We start from the raw sequence: 23724 nt of genomic DNA on the forward strand, positions 1-23724 counted from the left end.
GCACCCCCCCCCCCCCCCCGTTTTTTTACAACCTCGCACATTACAAGTTTGTTGTCGTCAAAACAGTGTAATATACCCATGATATTGCTATATTTTCTGGAGAAGTGATATTATGGTCACATAAAAACATAACAATCATGCCGTTTTCAATATTTTATTCTGAATAATTTAAGGTGAAATTTTTTGGGAATTTTAGGCATATTTTCACCTCAATTTAAGTATGGAGCTATAGGTCCATCACGGACAGTGTGGATGACGTTTATGTTTTCTAACGTACAGTCATTGTTCTGAGAAGACCTCTAGCGATCTTTGCGTCAATAACGTGTGTAGGACCCACGTGATCGGATCACTGACTCAACCAATCACTTTTTTTCACTTTGATCACTCAATTTCATCAATGGATAATTGCTAATGTCATACCAATCATTATTTGATCTCACATACCTTAGAATATATGCCAATGTATACATATACACAAAGAATATATTGTTACTGACACGACTTTGATGTTAAAGTGGGCCGAGCGGAATGGCCGTCGTGTCCGCACAAATTACCCGACTATACTCGACGTTGACGAAGTCGCGCGATGCTGGCTCAATAAGAAAAAGAAGACACCCGGCTGGATTACAATAACACAATACGACGCCAGGGGTTCAGTTCTCAAGACCTCCGGAGGAGGTTATATTAAGGCGGAAGGTTAGATTACAACTACAAGAGGGACAGCATAGAAAGACAAGCACTTAGACACAATCTTATATTATTCCCAACAGACGACAGATAAACGGGACAAAGCTGACTCACACGGGGATTGATGGAAAGGACAGGCGGGTAGCGATGGCTCCAGGTGCACCTGGGCTCAAAGGTCAGAATCGACTCGGTCCGGTCCAGAGATGCGGGGAGGTCGCAGCGCTCGGATGGCGTCTTGTCTGCTCAAGCTGGGGGCGCATCTGACTCAGCGCTCGCAGGTGGCTTTCCTTCTCCAAGCTCGGTGCGCATCTGACTCAGCGCTCGCAGGTGGCTTTCCTTCTCCAAGCTGGGTGCGCATCTCTCTCAGCGCTCGCAGGTGGCTTTCCTTCTCCAAGCTGGGTGCGCATCTGACTCAGCGCTCGCAGGTGGCTTTCCTTCTCCAAGCTGGGTGCGCATCTCTCTCAGCGCTCGCAGGTGGCTTTCCTTCTCCAAGCTGGGTGCGCATCTGACTCAGCGCTCGCAGGTGGCTTTCCTTCTCCAAGCTGGGTGCGCATCTCTCTCAGCGCTCGCAGGTGGCTTTCCTTCTCCAAGCTGGGTGCGCATCTGACTCAGCGCTCGCAGGTGGCTTTCCTTCTCCAAGCTGGGTGCGCATCTGACTCAGCGCTCGCAGGTGGCTTTCCTTCTCCAAGCTGGGTGCGCATCTCACTCAGCTCTCGCAGGTGGCTTTCCTTCTCCAAGCTGGGTGCGCATCTCACGTCACATCCGGCGCGGGGCCGCGTATATCCGGCGGGGAGTGACACGCCCTCGGCTCGTTAGCTCCGCCTCGTGGAATCGGCACGTTGCTTCTCATTGGGTGCGTGCGGGGGGTTTACCAGGCTCCGCCCTTGACGAGGAGCTGACAAGGAGCCCCTTCGTGGTAACCCCGTGGAGCGCATGGTCTGGAGCTAATCGAGCCGGTGTGAGGACGCATCCTCCCCCGCTCCGCCGCCATCTCCTCTGTTGTTGTTGTAATTGTTGGGGAAGAAGATGGAAGGAGGTATGGGAAAGGTCCTAAACTCACTACTGATGCCATATAATCACATTCTGGTGCAACGAAGAGTCATAATTAATGGAGACGAGGCCTTAACTGACATAGAATAAGAATAACTAGGAAGATGTCCGAAAGTTGTCTACGTGTGGTGCGGTGGACCTGGGCACGACATTTAATGGGGGAATAAGGGGAAGGTCGGCTCTACTGATTGTTATTTACATGCAATGGGACTAGGGAATGGGGGATTGGGGAAAGTTGGGGAGTATTGGAGAAAATAGGGGAATATTTACAAGCGGATATGGAGGCCAAATTCCATATTCGCAACATTGCACCCTTCTCTACCCTCGGGGCGTCCCGACCCGATAAATTTTTACCTACTTTAGTGTGGCACGCAATGTAGTTCCCTCTACTATTAACTCTACCCTGAGTGCGACAGTTTTACAGATATTCACAAATGAGTAAATATGTCCCCCTGCGACGTTGCACCCTTCTCCTCACAGAAACACACCCACAGGATAACCGAATCCGGAAAGAATTCTCAAACTAAACATACAGCCGGTAGGGAGCATTATTTACAAGACTACGCTGCTATTTACACTACGATCCAGGACCTGTTTTTGGAGGAACACATGCAGATGTTATGCATAGAGAGACCGCGCTTGCCAACATCGATACACCAACCCACGAGTGCTCTGTGGCCGACGGCCTTTAATAACGTGCAGAGCACCCTTCCCGAGCATCAACAGCACCACCCCACCACCAATCGGTGCAGTCACCATTGTTCATTGGAATAAAAATAAATTCGACAACCCCTAACCCTGCAGGTGTCTCTTGCTCTTCTTGTGGTGCACTTGGTGTTAATTAACAGTGGTTCACCTTTATGGCATAGGTGCCACGTTGACCCATAGGTCCATCCCCGGGTGGTGCTTGGCCGCAAACGAACTGCGGTCCATTGTGGGTGGCCACAAACATTGCGGTCCATATGGTGTATCGATCCCGGCAGCAAACAGCGAAAGTGCAGGCCCACAACTGCGCAGCCAGCACCTCTCTCTCCTCTCTCTCTACCCCAAAGCCAGATCCTCGGAGGTGGGAGACAAAAGAAGAAACAAGTGAGTAAGGTGGTAAGGGCGCAAAAGTGCACGCAATGTAAGGTGATGCACACTGGGGGCACATGGGAACCAGGTGAGACAGGTACGTTCCTATCGTACGCCCCCCCCCCCCACCAGGTAACCTACATGGCCCCTCCCTTACCCCTTACTGTATCCACACAACACAACACTACCCATAAACATCTACTTTACAAATCAACAAACATCCCTACTGTCTTCCCCGTTCCTCCCATATACCAAATTCGTCTTCTCTCCCTCCTAACCAATCAAATTTGCCATTTTCAACTCTCATCAAAATTTGCCATCTCCAACTCAACATCGTAATTTGCCATTACCAATTCATCATCAGTCCCTCCTAGGGAGGGAGAGATGGAATCACCCCAATGTCTCATCCACGTCGTGATGCGTCTCACAAATCCACACAGCGATTCATCTCCTGCAACAAAACAAAGAAAACACAGGTGTGGAGTCATCATCATCACCACAGGTAAGTGGCTGCGTATGGTGCGACAGGTTCATCAATCCTAACTATCTCCTAAATGACTTTAACAACTTTACACTACCCGGGGGCTTTCTCCGGCCAAACCATTGGCCCTCTTACACTATGGGTTCTAAAAACCAATTCCCATTGGCCAAACTGTGGTGCTCTTCAATTTGGGGTCTCACTCCCCCGATTCATCTCCCGGTGCCCTCGTACAATTTCTGGGCTGCGACGTGTACCTCTCCCAGTGGGTCTACCCACCTGCACACCTCCACCACTGCAGTTGCCTCCGAGCTTACCAGCTCCTTACCCTAACCTAACTACCTGGGGAAGGCCCTCTGGCACTCTCCCCACTCGGTGCCCTCTCTGGCACTGGGCTACCCGGGTCCGTCCTCCGGATCCTCGGGCCCCATCCACAACTCTACCGGCTCCCAGAGCCCACCTGCGGCCTCACCTGGCCGACATCCTCACAGTGGTGGAGTGCTCAACCAACTACACACACTAACAGGCTACACGCCCAGCCATTTCCACAACACTAATGCACCCATTCACAACACCATTCTGCAACCGCACCACAGATGCCAATATCCAACCACAATTTACCTGCACCCTCTACCTAACACTTACACTACCCGCCCCGGGTATCCGTGATGGGGGTCCACTCTTCCCCCATCCACACCTTCGCACCATGCACACCACTCCGTACCACTTACTCCAACTCTCTCCACACACCTGTACCTGCACACCTGTGCTCTCACACCTGGTGCCACCGGCACCCTTCTCTCCCCAAGCGCATTCGCGCTGATCCACAACACTCACTACTCATACACTACTCCACACACCTGTCCAGTTGCACACCTGTGCAATCACACCTGTTCAATCCTCACACACACAGCATCATCTCAGCTAACTACTCCCTTCTGAAACTTGCGCTTCCCAGTCGTCCCTTTAAACTATTGCGCTCCCTCGTCATTATCATCCATGCTAATCTACCTGCGTCCCCACTACAGGTATCAGTCACTAACTAATCTTAACGTTACCTAATGTCATCTTCTAGATCCCTACACACAATATCCTAACCCACCCGGGCTAGTTTTCACTGCCATACACCCCATAAGCTATTGCTCCTTTGCCCCCCCATGGGAAGGGTGGCAGGGATGCCATCCCACCACATCGGGGGTCTCTCACTACCAATTTTGCACATCAAATTTCAACAAATTAAAAATTTGCCAATCACTACCCATCATCTGCCAATCACTACTGCCAATCCCTTGCCAATCATCAAATTTTGTTTTTCTCTAATTTTGGGTCCAAAACACTAACCTCATCACCCAGTCGACTCACTAATACCTCTCGGTGCGCCAATCCCTGTCCAAAGCCCGGCTTCGTAAAGCCAAGCAATGGATGCTGGTTGTTTTGTGCCAGCGGCTGGATGCGTCCGGCATTCGGGGCAGGGACGGGGGCTTACCCGGGCCGAGATCCCACGCACCACCTCGGCGTGGAGCCATCCAATGTCCCGATCTCGACCTGCCGGCACGTCTCAACAAAACGTGGTCGCCATAACGACCCTTCCTATCGGGCTGCCCGCTCCGCCTAGTGGAGCACGGACGCGGCCGTTCAAAGCGAGGTCCAGCACGCACCGAGGGCCCGATTCGGCTAAAAGTCGACCTAACCTCTAACCCGTTTAATGTCGATGCTTCACCTGCATGCTTACACCCCGCAGCCCGTTCCTTGCTCACACATCCAGCCGTTTCCATGCCCCTCGTACCTTTCCTTACACACCTCGGTACACCCATTCCACTCACAGCCTTGGTCACACACCTGACCACCGAACACTTTGGCACACATTCGTTGCTCGCACACCTCACCAATACACCGCTTCGCGCCCCCTCCTCGGTCACCTCCTCTGTGACAATCACAGGTGTGCTCTCATTCGCACACCCAACCACGTGCCTCACCACCAACTCCAGCGTGCATTCCCACTCACGCTCTACCATTCCAGGTGTGCATCCTTCCATCCCAGGTGTACATCCTCGCTCACCTGTCACAACTAACTCACGCTCCCTGTCACTCTCAATACTCTCACCACCACTCTTGACAACGCACTCACCCTTACTCTTGACAGCGCACTCTTTCCTCATGCACCTGTCCGTTACACACCTTTCTCGCGCACACTCTCCCGTTACACCCTCTCTAACACTCACCACAGGTGTGCATTCTTCCTTGCCTTTGACAGCGCACTCTTTCCCCATGCACCTGTCCGTCACACACCTTTCTCGCGCACACCTTTCTCGCGCACACTCTCCCGTCACACCCTCTGTAACACTCACCACCCCGCGCTTCCCTGTGCCCCCTCGCACACGCGCTTCGACCAACTCACTCTTGACGGCACACTCACTCCTCGGCGTGCACTTTTTCCTCACACACCCCAGAGTCGGACTTTCTCGCACACCTCCTCTTTCGCACACCAGACCTGTCGCACACTTCACCAACGGCCTTTCACGAACACCCGGATCCAAACCAATCCCCAAGCTTCTTAAATCCCCTGGCGCATCATACGCACGACCATATTGGTCACCACTTACACCGGGTCCTCTTCCTCTTCGCTTCTCCTCCATCACCTGCGAATCCCTCATCCGGTTAATGAGCACATCATCACGATCCAAACACAGACTTTGGACCAATTCTTTCATCTCCTCTTTTATCTCTTTGTTATCCCCTCTCCGTCGCTTCTTAATTTCGCTCACCCCTTCTTCCACTTCTTCTAATTTGTGCCTCACCTCTTTTATTCCCCGGTATGTCTCCTCAAGCTCGTCCTCCAAGGCTACCTTGACCGTTTCCATGTGCGTCCTCACCTGCCGGTCCTTCGTCTCCATTACCTCTATCACCTCGTCCAACCTCGTTGTCAGTCCCTCACGTACCATCTGACATTCCCTCTTCGTCGCTACCAAGTCATCTTTTAGTTCTTTCTGTGTCGCCTTTAAACCTCCTAATACCGCAGTGTTCCTTTGAACCTGCTCCACTAACTCCGTCTGTCCCACCGTCAGCTGCTCCACCTCCTGCGTCAGGTCCTCTATGCCCCCTTGTAACTTTACAGTCCCCTTTCTCACCTCCTTTTCCATGTGCTCCTCACAGTGCCTCACCTCCTCGCGCACTCCTCCGACCTCCTCACTCACTCCTCTTCTGATCTCCTCTCCCATCACTTGCATCTCCTGCCCAGATGCCACCCTCATCTGCTCCATTTCCTCCCTGTGAGCATCCAGTTTGGTTTCTACCCCCATTCTGACCCCCTCTATCTGCTGCTCCATTTGTTTAACTTCCCTTTCCGCTTGGTCCCTCATGTCCCTCAATTTGCCTTCCATACTGTTTTCTAACCCCTCTAACCCATTTTTCACTCCCTCTATCTGATTCTCCTGGGCAGCCATTCTATTTTCTACCCCCATTAACCCATTTTTCACTTCTTTTATCCCGTTGTCTAACCCCTCAAAATTATTGTCTAACTTCCCAATTTTCTTGTCTAACTCCTCAAAATTATTGTCTAACTTCTCACCGGTACCCCTCGCTTCGTCCCTCATTACCCCCATTTGGTTTCCCATTACCCCCATTTGGCCCTCCAATCGCTCACCCTGAGCATCCATCCGGTTCCCCAATTGGTTACTCTGCAGTTTGAGGGACGCCTGCATTTGCGCCATAAATTGCTCCATGAGGACCTGCATCTGGGCCATCCCTCCCACTTGTGCAGCGGGTGCGGCCGCCGTAGCTATGTGCGAGGCGCCATTTCGCGCGTCTGCTACCCCCGCTGTTTCGCTCTCCTCACGTGTCTCAATTTGGTCCTGGACCGACCCTGCTTCACTCTCCCCTACCGGACCCCAGCCGTCTTGATCCGCCATAGCGCGACTTGCAAAATTCGAGTTTCGTAAAACAAAACAAATTTCGGCCGCTCCAAATTTTGACCAAATTTTTTTTTTTTTTTTCCCTCTATTCGTTTTTTTTTCAAAATTTGGTCGGGCCTCGAATCTCACTCCCGACACCAATTGTTACTGACACGACTTTGATGTTAAAGTGGGCCGAGCGGAATGGCCGTCGTGTCCGCACAAATTACCCGACTATACTCGACGTTGACGAAGTCGCGCGATGCTGGCTCAATAAGAAAAAGAAGACACCCGGCTGGATTACAATAACACAATACGACGCCAGGGGTTCAGTTCTCAAGACCTCCGGAGGAGGTTATATTAAGGCGGAAGGTTAGATTACAACTACAAGAGGGACAGCATAGAAAGACAAGCACTTAGACACAATCTTATATTATTCCCAACAGACGACAGATAAACGGGACAAAGCTGACTCACACGGGGATTGATGGAAAGGACAGGCGGGTAGCGATGGCTCCAGGTGCACCTGGGCTCAAAGGTCAGAATCGACTCGGTCCGGTCCAGAGATGCGGGGAGGTCGCAGCGCTCGGATGGCGTCTTGTCTGCTCAAGCTGGGGGCGCATCTGACTCAGCGCTCGCAGGTGGCTTTCCTTCTCCAAGCTCGGTGCGCATCTGACTCAGCGCTCGCAGGTGGCTTTCCTTCTCCAAGCTGGGTGCGCATCTCTCTCAGCGCTCGCAGGTGGCTTTCCTTCTCCAAGCTGGGTGCGCATCTGACTCAGCGCTCGCAGGTGGCTTTCCTTCTCCAAGCTGGGTGCGCATCTCTCTCAGCGCTCGCAGGTGGCTTTCCTTCTCCAAGCTGGGTGCGCATCTGACTCAGCGCTCGCAGGTGGCTTTCCTTCTCCAAGCTGGGTGCGCATCTCTCTCAGCGCTCGCAGGTGGCTTTCCTTCTCCAAGCTGGGTGCGCATCTGACTCAGCGCTCGCAGGTGGCTTTCCTTCTCCAAGCTGGGTGCGCATCTGACTCAGCGCTCGCAGGTGGCTTTCCTTCTCCAAGCTGGGTGCGCATCTCACTCAGCTCTCGCAGGTGGCTTTCCTTCTCCAAGCTGGGTGCGCATCTCACGTCACATCCGGCGCGGGGCCGCGTATATCCGGCGGGGAGTGACACGCCCTCGGCTCGTTAGCTCCGCCTCGTGGAATCGGCACGTTGCTTCTCATTGGGTGCGTGCGGGGGGTTTACCAGGCTCCGCCCTTGACGAGGAGCTGACAAGGAGCCCCTTCGTGGTAACCCCGTGGAGCGCATGGTCTGGAGCTAATCGAGCCGGTGTGAGGACGCATCCTCCCCCGCTCCGCCGCCATCTCCTCTGTTGTTGTTGTAATTGTTGGGGAAGAAGATGGAAGGAGGTATGGGAAAGGTCCTAAACTCACTACTGATGCCATATAATCACATTCTGGTGCAACGAAGAGTCATAATTAATGGAGACGAGGCCTTAACTGACATAGAATAAGAATAACTAGGAAGATGTCCGAAAGTTGTCTACGTGTGGTGCGGTGGACCTGGGCACGACATTTAATGGGGGAATAAGGGGAAGGTCGGCTCTACTGATTGTTATTTACATGCAATGGGACTAGGGAATGGGGGATTGGGGAAAGTTGGGGAGTATTGGAGAAAATAGGGGAATATTTACAAGCGGATATGGAGGCCAAATTCCATATTCGCAACAATATATTAGGGGGTGCTTACCTTAATTCGTTGTGTAGGGGTGCTTAACTTAATTCTTTGTGTATATATTGCTGCCCGATAAACGGGCTTGAGAGAATACCTGAGCTGTTTTGTTTCAATAAAGCAACTCGGACGAATTCCGTCTTTGGTCGCGTCAATTCTTTCGACTCGCGTTGGAGCGCAGCTCCTTCACTGGTGACCTACCGACATGGACACGGCAGTGACTCTTAAACTACCTACCTTCTGGGAGGCTCACGTGGCTGTTTGGTTCACCCAGGCGGACTCCCAGTTCGCCCTGCGAGGCATCACCGCGGACGACACCCGCTTCCACCACGTCGTGGCAGCGCTCGGTTCCGCCACCGCGGCCCGCGCCCTGAGCCTCCTTGAGCACCCGCCGGCTGCCGACAAGTATGACGCGCTGAAGACGCTCCTCCTCGACGCTTTTGCCCTCTCACTGGCGGCACGTGCACGGCGCCTGCTCGACCTGCCCGAGCTCGGCGACACGCGCCCATCCGAGCGCATGGACTATATGCTCTCGTTGCTCGGTGAGCACTCTCCGGATTTTCTGTTCCGCGAGCTGTTCCTTCGCCAGCTGCCTCACCCGGTACGCCTCGCCCTGGCTGGCACGTCGATCACCGATCCCCGCGCCCTCGCCAGGGAAGCCGATAAGATCTCCTCAGCGGGCCAACACATCGGCGCGGCTACCTGGAGCCTGCCGCCGTCCGAGGCGACGCCCACGACGCCCGAGCGCCCTGCGCGGTTGGAGGCCGAACTGCCGGTGCAACTGGCGGCCGCCACGCCGCGCCGACCGCTTCCGACACGACGGCCGGGGCCTCCACCTGACCAGGTGTGGTGTTATTTCCACGCCAGGTTCGGACACAAGGCTCGGACGTGCCGACCCCCGTGCACTTTCGGCAAGTCGGGAAACGGCCGGGCTGGCGTTCATTCCCAGCCATGAGCGCCGGCCACTCGGGCAACTTGCTTTTTATTCGGGACAAAGCGTCCGGGCGGCGTTTCCTTTGTGACACCGGCGCCCAACTGAGCGTCATACCCGCCTCCGAGCAGGACAGGCGGGACGCCGTTTGCGGCCCCTCTTTGGTCGCTGCTAATGGCTCGGCCATACGCACTTTCGGCCCGCGAGACGTCACCCTCTGCTTCGGCAGCCAGCACTTTCAGTGGACCTTTGTGACCGCCTGCGTCCCCATGGCTTTGCTGGGCGCCGACTTCCTCTGCGCGCACGGGCTGCTGGTCGACGTCAAACGTCGTCGCCTTGTCAACGCCGAGACCTTCAGCTCCCTGGCGTGCATGATGAGCAGCTCCGTGCCGACCGAACTGGCGTGCGCCCTCCCGACGGCGAACGAGTTCGCTCGCCTGCTCGCGGAATTCCCGGCCCTCACGCGGCCGACGTTTTCGGCCGTCGCAGTGCGGCATGGGATTGAGCACCACATACCCACTACGGGCCCGCCGGTCTACGCCAGGGCCCGCCGCCTCGACCCGGCCAAGCTCGCCGTGGCAAAGGCCGAGTTCGACGCGTTGGAGCACCTCGGCATCGTGCAGCGCTCCAATAGCGCGTGGGCCTCACCACTGCACATCGTGCCAAAGCCGGGGGGCGGATGGCGCCCGTGTGGCGACTACCGCCGCCTCAACGACGCTACCACCCCCGACAGGTACCCGATCCCGCACATCCAGGACTTTTCCGCCCGTTTGGCGGGACGGGTCATATTTTTACAAAATTGACCTGATACGGGGATACCACCAGGTACCTGTCCGGGCGGCCGACGTCCCGAAGACGGCCGTCATCACGCCGTTCGGCCTGTTCGAATTTTTGAGGATGCCGTTTGGCCTCAAGAACGCGGCCCAGGCGTTCCAGCGCTTAATGGACGGCGTGCTGCGCGACCTGCCATTTCATTTCGTCTATCTGGACGACATCCTCGTCGCCAGCACGTCCCGCGCCGAGCACCTCCTCCACCTCCGAACACTGTTCGGTCGCCTCAGCGAGCACGGCTTAATTGTCAACCCGGCCAAATGCCACTTCGGCACGACGACCGTTGACTTTTTGGGCCACCGCATCACCAAGACTGGGGCCGTGCCGCTGCCGACCAAGGTCGAGGCCATCACCACGTTCCCGCGTCCCCGTTCCATCAAGGCCCTACAAGAGTTCCTCGGCATGGTGAATTTTTATCACCGATTCGTGCCCCGCGCTGCTCAGCTCATGCGGCCCCTTTACGAGGCCCTCCGGGGCAAGCCGGCCAAGCATGACATCGTTTGGTCCGCGGCCATGGACGCGGCCTTCACGAGCGCAAAACGGGCCCTCGCCGATGCAACGCTGCTGGCTCACCCGGTGCTCAACGCGTCCATCGCCCTCACTACGGACGCCTCCAACTACGCGGTGGGCGCCGTCCATGAACAATGGGTGGACGGGGTTTGGCAGCCACTCGCCTTTTTCAGCCGGCAGCTCCGGCCGAACGAGTTAAAACACAGCACGTTCGACCGCGAGCTGCTCGGTCTATTTCTGGCCGTTCGCCATTTCCGACACCTCCTGGAGGGCCGCCCGTTCACGGCTTTCGTCGACCACAAGCCGTTGGTCTACGCAATGGCCAAAGTCACGTAGCCGTGGTCGGCCCGCCAGCAGCGCCACCTCTCCGCCGTGTCGGAATTCACCACGGACATCCGGCACGTCGCCGGCAAAGACAACGCTGTGGCTGACTGTCTTTCTCGGGCCAGCACGAACGCGGTCCACCTCGGCGTGGACTTCGCGCTCATGGCGGCCGACCAGATCACCGACACCTCGGTGCAGGCCCTCCGGGCGGCGGACATGGGCCTCCGCCTGGCCGACATCCCCTTCGCGGGCACCGTCCTGCTCTGCGACGTCTCCCAGGGCCAGCCTCGCCCCATCGTGCCCGTTTCCTGGCAGCGCCGCATCTTCGCCTCCATCCACGGCCTTTCTCACCCGGGCCGGAAAGCTTCTCAGAAGCTGGTGTCGGCGCGTTTCGTCTGGCACCGCCTTCGACGGAACGTCCACGACTGGGCCAACGCCTGCACGGCCTGCCAGCGGGCCGAGGTCCACCGCCACACCCAGGCCCCGCTAGCACCTTTCACCATGCCTGCACGGCGTTTCGACCACGTCCACGTGGACCTGGTGGGTCCCCTGCCCCCATCGCAGGTGGTTCACCCACCTGCTCACCATGGTGGACAGGACCACCAGGTGGCCAGAGGCCGTGCCCCTCACCTCCACCACCACCGCCGACATGGCGCAGGCGTTCATCGCCACCTGGGTTGCGCGCTTCGGTGCACCGGCGGACATCTCGTCCGACCGCGGCCCACAGTTCACGTCCGAATTTTGGGGCGCGGTCGCCCGCTCGTTGGGGGTCACGCTGCACCGCACCACGGCCTACCACCCCCAAGCCAACGGGTTGTGCGAGCGGTTTCACCGCTCCATGAAGGCCGCACTCATGGCCGGCCTTCAAGACGACGGTTGGACCGACCGGCTGCCGTGGGTCCTTTTGGGCCTCCGCACGGCCCCCGAGGAGGACCTCCGGGCATCCGCCGCCAAGCTCGTCTACGGCCAGCCGCTCCGCGTCCCGGGCGAGTTCGTGCCCGACGCTACCAGTCCCTGGTCCGCCGCACACCAGCGCTCGGACCTCCAGGAGGCCGCCCGCCGATTTGCCCCCGTGCCAACGTCCCGCCACGGTGGCCCCCAGTCCTACGTCCCCCCGACGCTTCGCACAGCGGAGTACGTCTTTGTGCGTCATGACGCGCACCGGGGGCCACTCCGGCCGCCGTACGACGGGCCCTTCCGGGTCCTGCGACGGGGCGACAAGTCCTTTGTCGTCGACGTCGGCGGCCGGTCGGACCGGATCTCTGTGGACCGCCTCAAACCGGCGCACGTGGACGTCGACCGACCACCACAGTTGGCCCTTCCTCCGCGGCGAGGCCGCCCCCCGTCTACAGTTCCCCATGCTCGACCACCCACCACCGGATCCCCCCCCCCCCCACGACCCTCCAGGGGTCGCTTCGGCCGGGTCATCCGGACCCCCCTTAAATTGACCCTGCCGGTGCAGGTCGATTCTGGAGGGGCGTGTGTAGCGGTTCCCGCTGAATGTACACAATCGCCTTGCACCTGCCAGGACGCGGCCAGGGCGCGATCGCCATGCCGGGCTTGTCCGGACGGGCCCAGACGCGCCTCTCCTGGGCATGCCCGGACTCGCCGTTCCCGGGCACGCCCGAACCTCCCGGGCACGCCCGGTCTCGTCTTTCCCGGGCATGCCCGCTCTCGCCTTTCCAGGGCTCGCCCAGAGCGCCCGGGCGCGCCCAGCCTCGACTTGCCAGGCCGCGTCCAGGACGCCCGGGCATGTCCAGACTCGCCTTTCCAGGACTCGCCCTTGACACCCGGGCATGCCCGGTATAGCTTTTGCCGGGCAAACTTCCCGACATAAATGTGTATATATATTGCTGCCCGATAAACGGGCTTGAGAGAATACCTGAGCTGTTTTGTTTCAATAAAGCAACTCGGACGAATTCCGTCTTTGGTCGCGTCAATTCTTTCGACTCGCGTTGGAGCGCAGCTCCTTCAATAGCATCATTGGAGGATGTTGAAGAACCCATGCTGTCTTTCATAACAGGTTGTCCATTTTGTGCTGGCAATCGGTGTAAATTTAAGTTAACTTCAGGAGGCACTGCATCAGCAGCACAACATGAGATGCAACACACAGCTATATGCTGCTAGTGAAGGAATACATTGTTTTATAGTTTATTTGATGCTGCGTTATGTTTTTATCAAATTGTGAAAACGTCACAAAGCAGACAGACTGAGGTGAGGCAAGATCTTGCAGACAGGACACATGGTTTGTCGTCCATTTGAGGGGATGGTGCACTTGTTGATTCCAGGCCCTGCCTGAGAAGAGCACCAATCGGACAGTTAGTGGTTGGGTCAGGAATCGAACCCAGACTAGACAGCACAACGCCAGGTGCACTACCTGTGAGCTAAAATGTAAGTACCCACCTTTTTCTTGACAAAGATCATCAAGTTTACATGAATTTTTTTTTTTTAATTCATAATTTCTTGATTTGTCTATCAACTACGTGCAGTAACCCTCCAGGGATGTCTGTATAAAAGGTAAGACCGAATGTGAGGGGATGAGGAGGTCAATGGCTCACCTGTGATGAAGACGGCAAAGCGTATTTGAGAGCCCCTTCCGTGCGACAGAATCTCTTGCGTCATGTTCCGCAGAGCGCAGTCGGTGAATGTCCCACGGCCGATGTACGATATTTTATTGCAGTTTTTCTCGAAGATGTCCCTGTTTTCGGTGATCGGGCTGAAGATCTGAACCTCGTCCGAGTAGTGAAGACCTCCGAACTCCCAGCGGAACTTCATCCCCGTGGTGCTCGATTCGACCGGAAGTCTTCTTACGAGCATGTTGATGAATTGTTTGAGAGAATCGACCAAGCTTCCCCATGGTTTGATACGCAGAGCGATGCTCTCCGACGTGTCCAACGAAAAGTAGGTCGTTACGGTGCACATAGGATCTGCAGGTAAATCAAGGGAGTATGTAAGGGACAGAACACCAATATGGCACAACAGACTGAAGGGCAGAGAATCATGGTTATAACTTGATGTGAATGCTTAAAACTCAAGGTAACAAAATATGAGAAAGGATGAAGGTATAAATTTGGGTTAACAATGTAATGTGAACCATCTAAGGACTTTCCTTACTCCAACTTGCCATGGGTCAGTCTGTTAATTCTCTTATTTCTCTAAACTAGCAACGGTACCCGCCCTATGGGCGTCGCTTCAATTGGGAGGCCCAAATGAAAAGGTAAAATATCAGTAAGAATAATGCGTAAGAATAAGAATATATGATAGCGTAAGAATAATGTTTAATGATCATTAAATGAATGAATGAATGAATGAATGTTATGAATAATGCCATGGCGTCGCGTTGGCAGCAGTAACAATATAAAAATGTTTGCCAAGAACTTCAAAGAGAGAAAAGGAACTTTTATCAACAATGTCGTCTATCCTGAAGTACTAAGCTGAAGAAGAGGTACAAAATCATTCCTTTTTTTCCCGAAAGAAACGCGTACAGTTGATATCAAGATTTGAAACCTGATGGAATAATATTTACCGATATGAACAGTGATGTGTTTTTTTTAATTGAAATTCTAAAAATACTGTTTAGATTTTGATGATTTGCGTGTGATATTTAACGGATGTTTATATAAATCGCGCCTCAAAATTGAAGCGCCGTCCTTAGGGTGGGTACCGTTGCTCGTACCCGCCCTAATATAATGGCGATACAACAATTTTTACCGCTTTGCTTTGAAGAACGGGAGTGAATGGGGAGGAGCGTGTTAATATGTCTGGTTGAAGGCTTTGGGTGGTGAGGGGATTTTAAGCCAGATTTTAATCTTACAGCCGCGATCTTGGTGCTCACCGTCACTGCGATGCAGAGCGAAAGACGCCTCAGAGCTGTCACATTCATAATCGCTATGTCGTATGTACTCCCGATACGTGTTTCCTTCATTGTAAAAACTACCAAATCAACAGTTAAAAGGATTTTGAGCCGATAGCTGTCACGGCCTTGGCAAGATCGATGGAGACAGCGATATGTTAGCGTATTCACTGCCCAAATAGCTATGTGGAATTCTCTCATGTAGAGATTAAACGTCGTTTGAACTTTGGCCGAGGTCATTATTTACTTTTAATGATGTTTATATACGAATCGAAAAGAAGATAATTGGTTTTGGGTCATCCTTTCCGCATATCTCGTGGGATTGTGAGTTGGAGAGACGACCGTGATGGCGGGGAGGAGGTTGGAATTCTCTCAAGCAGGGATTCAACCCATGTCCTTATAAAAGGTCTTTGTCCGAGGTCACCGAGTCCGATCGGTGCAGCCGTGCAGTGATCGGTGCAGCCGTTTGTGCGGCACCCGGGAAAACAACGTCACAATGAAAACATCGTCACAATGAATGTTATGCGAATGCGAATGTTATGCGGGAGTCCAAACCTGAGAATCCTGGAGACCAAAGCTGAAATTGGAAAAACAATATAGCCTATTTTACTCCTGGAGATCCCAGGATTACCCACCCAAAATATCGTTGCGATCGGTTCAGCTGTTTTTGCGGTACCTTCGAACGGACAGACAGACAGACAGACGGACGGACGGACATCTGGTGAATTATAGTAAGATGGTTACACACATGACTTCAAAAGAAATTGATCTTTGTCCAATAATTCTTAGGGGTTCATGAGGTAGAGGAGGCCATCTTACCTGGTTGTCCTCCAATGGCAGGGGCATGAGAGAAACAATTGAAACATGAGGTAGAGGAGTCATTACTGAGAAAGATTGGAGGTTGGGGGAAGAATGCTCTACACGGGGAAGCACAAGCTCAAACAATCAACCCTTCTCCGTTGGTGCAGCTTAAGATGAAGGAAGAAATGGCAAACACGTAATCATTGTGCTTCTAAAAACAAATGTGGAAAACTTTAATGGTCCATCTATTTATTACGTACTTTTCCTTTTCATCGATTACAATTTTACAATCTTGATTTTAAACCTTCACTTACAATCATCTTTTTGAACCTTTACTTACAATCTTGATTTTAAACCTTCACTTACAATCATCTTTTTAAACCTTCACTTACAATCTTCTTTTTAAACCTTCACTTACAATCCTCTTTTTAAACTTCACTTACAATCTTATTTTTAAACCTTCACATACAATCTTCTTTTTAAACCTTCACTTACAATCTTCTTTTTGAACCTTCACTTACAATCTTCTTTTTGAACCTTCACTTACAATCTTCTTTTTAAATCTTCACTTACAATCTTCTTTTTAAACCTTCACTTACAATCTTCTTTTTGAACCTTCACTTACAATCTTCTTTTTAAACCTTCACTTACAATCTTCTTTTTAAACCTTCACTTACAATCTTCTTTTCGAACCTTCACTTACAATCTTCTTTTTAAACCTTCACTTACAATCTTCTTTTTAAACCTTCACTTACAATCTTCTTTTTAAACCTTCACTTACAATCCTCTTTTTAAACTTCACTTACAATCTTATTTTTAAACCTTCACTTACAATCTTCTTTTTAAACCTTCACTTACAATCCTCTTTTTAAACCTTCACTTACAATCCTCTTTTTAAACCTTCACTTACAATCCTCTTTTTAAACTTCACTTACAATCTTATTTTTAAACCTTCACTTACAATCTTATTTTTAAACCTTCACTTACAATCCTCTTTTTAAACCTTCACTTACAATCCTCTTTTTAAACCTTCACTTACAATCTTCTTTTTGAACCTTCACTTACAATCTTCTTTTTAAACCTTCACTTACAATCCTCTTTTTAAACCTTCACTTACAATCCTCTTTTTAAACTTCACTTACAATCTTATTTTTAAACCTTCACTTACAATCTTATTTTTAAACCTTCACTTACAATCTTCTTTTTAAACCTTCACTTACAATCTTCTTTTTAAACCTTCACTTACAATCCTCTTTTTAAACCTTCACTTACAATCCTCTTTTTAAACCTTCACTTACAATCCTCTTTTTAAACTTCACTTACAATCCTATTTTTAAACCTTCACTTACAATCTTATTTTTAAACCTTCACTTACAATCTTCTTTTTAAACCTTCACTTACAATCTTCTTTTTAAACCTTCACTTACAATCCTCTTTTTAAACCTTCACTTACAATCCTCTTTTTAAACCTTCACTTACAATCTTCTTTTTAAACCTTCACTTACAATCTTCTTTTTAAACCTTCACTTACAATCTTCTTTTTAAACTTCACTTACAATCCTCTTTTTAAACCTTCACTTACAATCCTCTTTTTAAACCTTCACTTACAATCCTCTTTTTAAACCTTCACTTACAATCCTCTTTTTGAACGTTCACTTACAATCCTCGTTTTGAACCTTCACTTACAATCTTCTTTTTAAACCTTCACTTACAATCTTCTTTTTAAACCTTCACTTACAATCTTCTTTTTAAACCTTCACTTACAATCCTCTTTTTAAACTTCACTTACAATCTTATTTTTAAACCTTCACATACAATCTTCTTTTTGAACCTTCACTTACAATCTTCTTTTTGAACCTTCACTTACAATCTTCTTTTTAAATCTTCACTTACAATCTTCTTTTTAAACCTTCACTTACAATCTTCTTTTTGAACCTTCACTTACAATCTTCTTTTTAAACCTTCACTTACAATCTTCTTTTTAAACCTACACTTACAATCTTCTTTTCGAACCTTCACTTACAATCTTCTTTTTAAACCTTCACTTACAATCTTCTTTTTAAACCTTCACTTACAATCTTCTTTTTAAACCTTCATTTACAATCCTCTTTTTAAACTTCACTTACAATCTTATTTTTAAACCTTCACTTACAATCTTCTTTTTAAACCTTCACTTACAATCCTCTTTTTAAACCTTCACTTACAATCCTCTTTTTAAACCTTCACTTACAATCCTCTTTTTAAACTTCACTTACAATCTTATTTTTAAACCTTCACTTACAATCTTATTTTTAAACCTTCACTTACAATCCTCTTTTTAAACCTTCACTTACAATCCTCTTTTTAAACCTTCACTTACAATCTTCTTTTTGAACCTTCACTTACAATCTTCTTTTTAAACCTTCACTTACAATCCTCTTTTTAAACCTTCACTTACAATCCTCTTTTTAAACCTTCACTTACAATCCTCTTTTTAAACTTCACTTACAATCTTATTTTTAAACCTTCACTTACAATCTTATTTTTAAACCTTCACTTACAATCTTCTTTTTAAACCTTCACTTACAATCTTCTTTTTAAACCTTCACTTACAATCCTCTTTTTAAACCTTCACTTACAATCCTCTTTTTAAACCTTCACTTACAATCCTCTTTTTAAACTTCACTTACAATCTTATTTTTAAACCTTCACTTACAATCTTCTTTTTAAACCTTCACTTACAATCTTCTTTTTAAACCTTCACTTACAATCTTCTTTTTAAACCTTAACTTACAATCCTCTTTTTAAACCTTCACTTACAATCCTCTTTTTAAACCTTCACTTACAATCTTCTTTTTAAACCTTCACTTACAATCTTCTTTTTAAACCTTCACTTACAATCTTCTTTTTAAACTTCACTTACAATCCTCTTTTTAAACCTTCACTTACAATCCTCTTTTTAAACCTTCACTTACAATCCTCTTTTTAAACCTTCACTTACAATCCTCTTTTTGAACGTTCACTTACAATCCTCGTTTTGAACCTTCACTTACAATCTTCTTTTTAAACCTTCACTTACAATCTTCTTTTTAAACCTTCACTTACAATCTTCTTTTTAAACCTTCACTTACAATCCTCTTTTTAAACCTTCACTTACAATAGTCTTTTTAAACCTTCACTTACAATCTTCTTTTTAAACCTTCACTTACAATCTTCTTTTTGAACCTTCACTTACAATCCTCTTTTTGAACCTTCACTTACAATCTTCTTTTTAAACCTTCACTTACAATCTTCTTTTTAAACTTCACTTACAATCCTCTTTTTAAACCTTCACTTACAATCCTCTTTTTGAACCTTCACTTACAATCCTCGTTTTGAACCTTCACTTACAATCCTCGTTTTGAACCTTCACTTACAATCTTCTTTTTAAACCTTCACTTACAATCTTCTTTTTAAACCTTCACTTACAATCTTCTTTTTAAACCTTCACTTACAATCCTCTTTTTAAACCTTCACTTACAATCCTCTTTTTAAACCTTCACTTACAATCTTCTTTTTAAACCTTCACTTACAATCTTCTTTTTGAACCTTCACTTACAATCCTCTTTTTGAACCTTCACTTACAATCTTCTTTTTAAACTTCACTTACAATCCTCTTTTTAAACCTTCACTTACAATCTTCTTTTCGAACCTTCACTTACAATCTTCTTTTTAAACCTTCACTTACAATCTTCTTTTTAAATCTTCACTTACAATCTTCTTTTTAAACCTTCACTTACAATCCTCTTTTTAAACCTTCACTTACAATTTCTCTTTAAAGCTTCACTTACAATCTTCTTTTTAAACCTTCACTTACAATCATCTTTTTAAACCTTCACTTACAATCTTCTTTTTGAACCTTCACTTACAATCTTTCTTTTAAACTTTCACTTACAATCCTCTTTTTAAACTTTCATTTACAATCTTCTTTTTAAACCTTCACTTAAAATGATCTTTTTGAACCTTCACTTACAATCTTCTTTTTAAACCTTCACTTACAATCATCTTTTTAAACCTTCACTTACAATCCTCTTTTTAAACCTTCATGTACAATCCTCTTTTTAAACCTTCACTTACAATATTCTTTCTAAACCTTCACTTTCAAACTTCTTTTTAAACCTTCACTTACAATCTTCTTTTTAAAGCTTCACTTACAATCTTCTTTTCGAACCTTCACTTACAATCTTCTTTTTAAACCTTCACTTACAATCTTCTTTTTAAATCTTCACTTACAATCTTCTTTTTAAACCTTCACTTACAATCTTCTTTTTCAACCTTCACTTACAATCTTCTTTTTAAACCTTCACTTACAATCTTCTTTTTAAACCTTCACTTACAATCTTCTTTTTAAACCTTCACTTACAATCCTCTTTTTAAACCTTCACTTACAATACTCTTTCTAAACCTTCACTTACAATCCTCTTTTTAAACTTCACTTACAATCTTATTTTTAAACATTCACTTACAATCTTCTTTTTAAACCTTCACTTACAATCCTCTTTTTAAACCTTCACTTACAATCCTCTTTTTAAACCTTCACTTACAATCCTCTTTTTAAACCTTCACGTACAATCCTCTTTTTAAACCTTCACTTACAATATTCTTTTTGAACCTTCACTTACAATCTTCTTTTTAAACCTTCACTTACAATCTTCTTTTTAAACCTTCACTTACAATCTTCTTTTTAAACCTTCACTTACAATCCTCTTTTTAAACCTTCACTTACAATCCTCTTTTTAAACCTTCACTTACAATCCTCTTTTTAAACTTCACTTACAATCTTATTTTTAAACCTTCACTTACAATCTTCTTTTTAAACCTTCACTTACAATCCTCTTTTTAAACCTTCACTTACAATCCTCTTTTTAAACCTTCACTTACAATCCTCTTTTTAAACCTTCACGTACAATCCTCTTTTCGAACCTTCACTTACAATCTTCTTTTCGAACCTTCACTTACAATCCTCTTTTTAAACTTCACTTACAATGTTATTTTTAAACCTTCACTTACAATCTTCTTTTTAAACCTTCACTTACAATCCTCTTTTTAAACTTCACTTACAATCTTATTTTTAAACCTTCACTTACAATCCTCTTTTTAAACCTTCACTTACAATCCTCTTTTTAAACCTTCACTTACAATCCTCTTTTTAAACTTCACTTACAATCTTCTTTTTAAACCTTCACTTACAATCTTCTTTTTAAACCTTCACTTACAATCTTCTTTTTGAACCTTCACTTACAATCTTCTTTTTAAACCTTCACTTACAATCCTCTTTTTAAACCTTCACTTACAATCCTCTTTTTAAACCTTCACTTACAATCCTCTTTTTAAACTTCACTTACAATCTTATTTTTAAACCTTCACTTACAATCTTCTTTTTAAACCTTCACTTACAATCTTCTTTTTGAACCTTCACTTACAATCTTCTTTTTAAACCTTCACTTACAATCTTCTTTTTGAACCTTCACTTACAATATTCTTTTTGAACCTTCACTTACAATCTTCTTTTTAAACCTTCACTTACAATCTTCTTTTTAAACCTTCACTTACAATCTTCTTTTTAAACCTTCACTTACAATCCTCTTTTTAAACCTTCACTTACAATCCTCTTTTTAAACCTTCACTTACAATCCTCTTTTTAAACTTCACTTACAATCTTATTTTTAAACCTTCACTTACAATCTTCTTTTTAAACCTTCACTTACAATCCTCTTTTTAAACCTTCACTTACAATCCTCTTTTTAAACCTTCACTTACAATCCTCTTTTTAAACCTTCACGTACAATCCTCTTTTCGAACCTTCACTTACAATCTTCTTTTCGAACCTTCACTTACAATCCTCTTTTTAAACTTCACTTACAATGTTATTTTTAAACCTTCACTTACAATCTTCTTTTTAAACCTTCACTTACAATCCTCTTTTTAAACTTCACTTACAATCTTATTTTTAAACCTTCACTTACAATCCTCTTTTTAAACCTTCACTTACAATCCTCTTTTTAAACCTTCACTTACAATCCTCTTTTTAAACTTCACTTACAATCTTATTTTTAAACCTTCACTTACAATCTTCTTTTTAAACCTTCACTTACAATCTTCTTTTTGAACCTTCACTTACAATCTTCTTTTTAAACCTTCACTTACAATCATCTTTTTAAACCTTCACTTACAATATTCTTTCTAAACCTTCACTTTCAAACTTCTTTTTAAACCTTCACTTACAATCTTCTTTTTAAAGCTTCACTTACAATCTTCTTTTCGAACCTTCACTTACAATCTTCTTTTCGAACCTTCACTTACAATCTTCTTTTTAAACCTTCACTTACAATCTTCTTTTTAAATCTTCACTTACAATCTTCTTTTTAAACCTTCACTTACAATCTTCTTTTTGAACCTTCACTTACAATCTTCTTTTTAAACCTTCACTTACAATCATCTTTTTAAACCTTCACTTACAAGCTTCTTTTTAAACCTTCACTTACAATCCTCTTTTTAAACTTCACTTACAATCTTATTTTTAAACCTTCACTTACAATCTTCTTTTTAAACCTTCACTTACAATCTTCTTTTTAAACCTTCACTTCCAATCATCTTTTCGAACCTTCACTTACAATCTTCTTTTTAAACCTTCACTTACAATCTTCTTTTTAAACCTTCACTTACAATCTTCTTTTTAAACCTTCACTTACAATCCTCTTATTAAACCTTCACTTACAATCTTCTTTTTAAACCTTCACTTACAATCTTCTTTTTAAACCTTCACTTACAATCCTCTTTTTAAACCTTCACTTACAATCTTCTTTTTAAACCTTCACTTACAATCCTCTTTTTAAACCTTCACTTACAATCTTCTTTTTAAACCTTCACTTACAATCTTCTTTTTAAACCTTCACTTACAATCTTCTTTTTGAACCTTCACTTACAATCTTCTTTTTAAACCTTCACTTACAATCTTCTTTTTAAACCTTCACTTACAATCCTCTTTTTAAACCTTCACTTACAATCTTCTTTTTAAACCTTCACTTACAATCCTCTTTTTAAACCTTCACTTACAATCCTCTTTTTAAATCTTCACTTACAATCTTCTTTTTAAACCTTCACTTACAATCCTCTTTTTAAACCTTCACTTACAATCTTCTTTTTGAACCTTCACTTACAATCTTCTTTTTAAACCTTCACTTACAATCTTATTTTTAAACCTTCACTTACAATCATCTTTTCGAACCTTCACTTACAATCTTCTTTTTAAACCTTCACTTACAATCTTCTTTTTAAACCTTCACTTACAATCTTCTTTTTAAACCTTCACTTACAATCCTCTTATTAAACCTTCACTTACAATCTTCTTTTTAAACCTTCACTTACAATCTTCTTTTTAAACCTTCACTTACAATCCTCTTTTTAAACCTTCACTTACAATCTTCTTTTTAAACCTTCACTTACAATCCTCTTTTTAAACCTTCACTTACAATCTTCTTTTTAAACCTTCACTTACAATCTTCTTTTTAAACCTTCACTTACAATCTTCTTTTTGAACCTTCACTTACAATCTT

The 23724-nt window shown here is 46.4% G+C and overlaps 1 protein-coding gene across 6 annotated transcripts in view; it reads right to left on the reverse strand.

Annotated features, from left to right (window-relative positions):
* The window catches only part of COL6A2 (collagen type VI alpha 2 chain), a 175008-nt gene that overhangs the window by 143361 nt on the left and 7923 nt on the right, over window positions 1–23724 (reverse strand). For all 6 annotated transcript variants that reach the window (XM_078786120.1, XM_078786119.1, XM_078786117.1 and 3 more), the window contains one exon: window positions 14055–14423. In XM_078786120.1, coding sequence (XP_078642246.1) covers window positions 14055–14423 — 369 coding nt within the window. The remainder of the gene's footprint in view (window positions 1–14054; window positions 14424–23724) is intronic.

This window comes from Myxine glutinosa, chromosome 10 (assembly GCF_964187855.1).
Source record: "Myxine glutinosa chromosome 10, kmMyxGlut1.1, whole genome shotgun sequence".
Classification (NCBI taxonomy): domain Eukaryota; kingdom Metazoa; phylum Chordata; class Myxini; order Myxiniformes; family Myxinidae; genus Myxine; species Myxine glutinosa.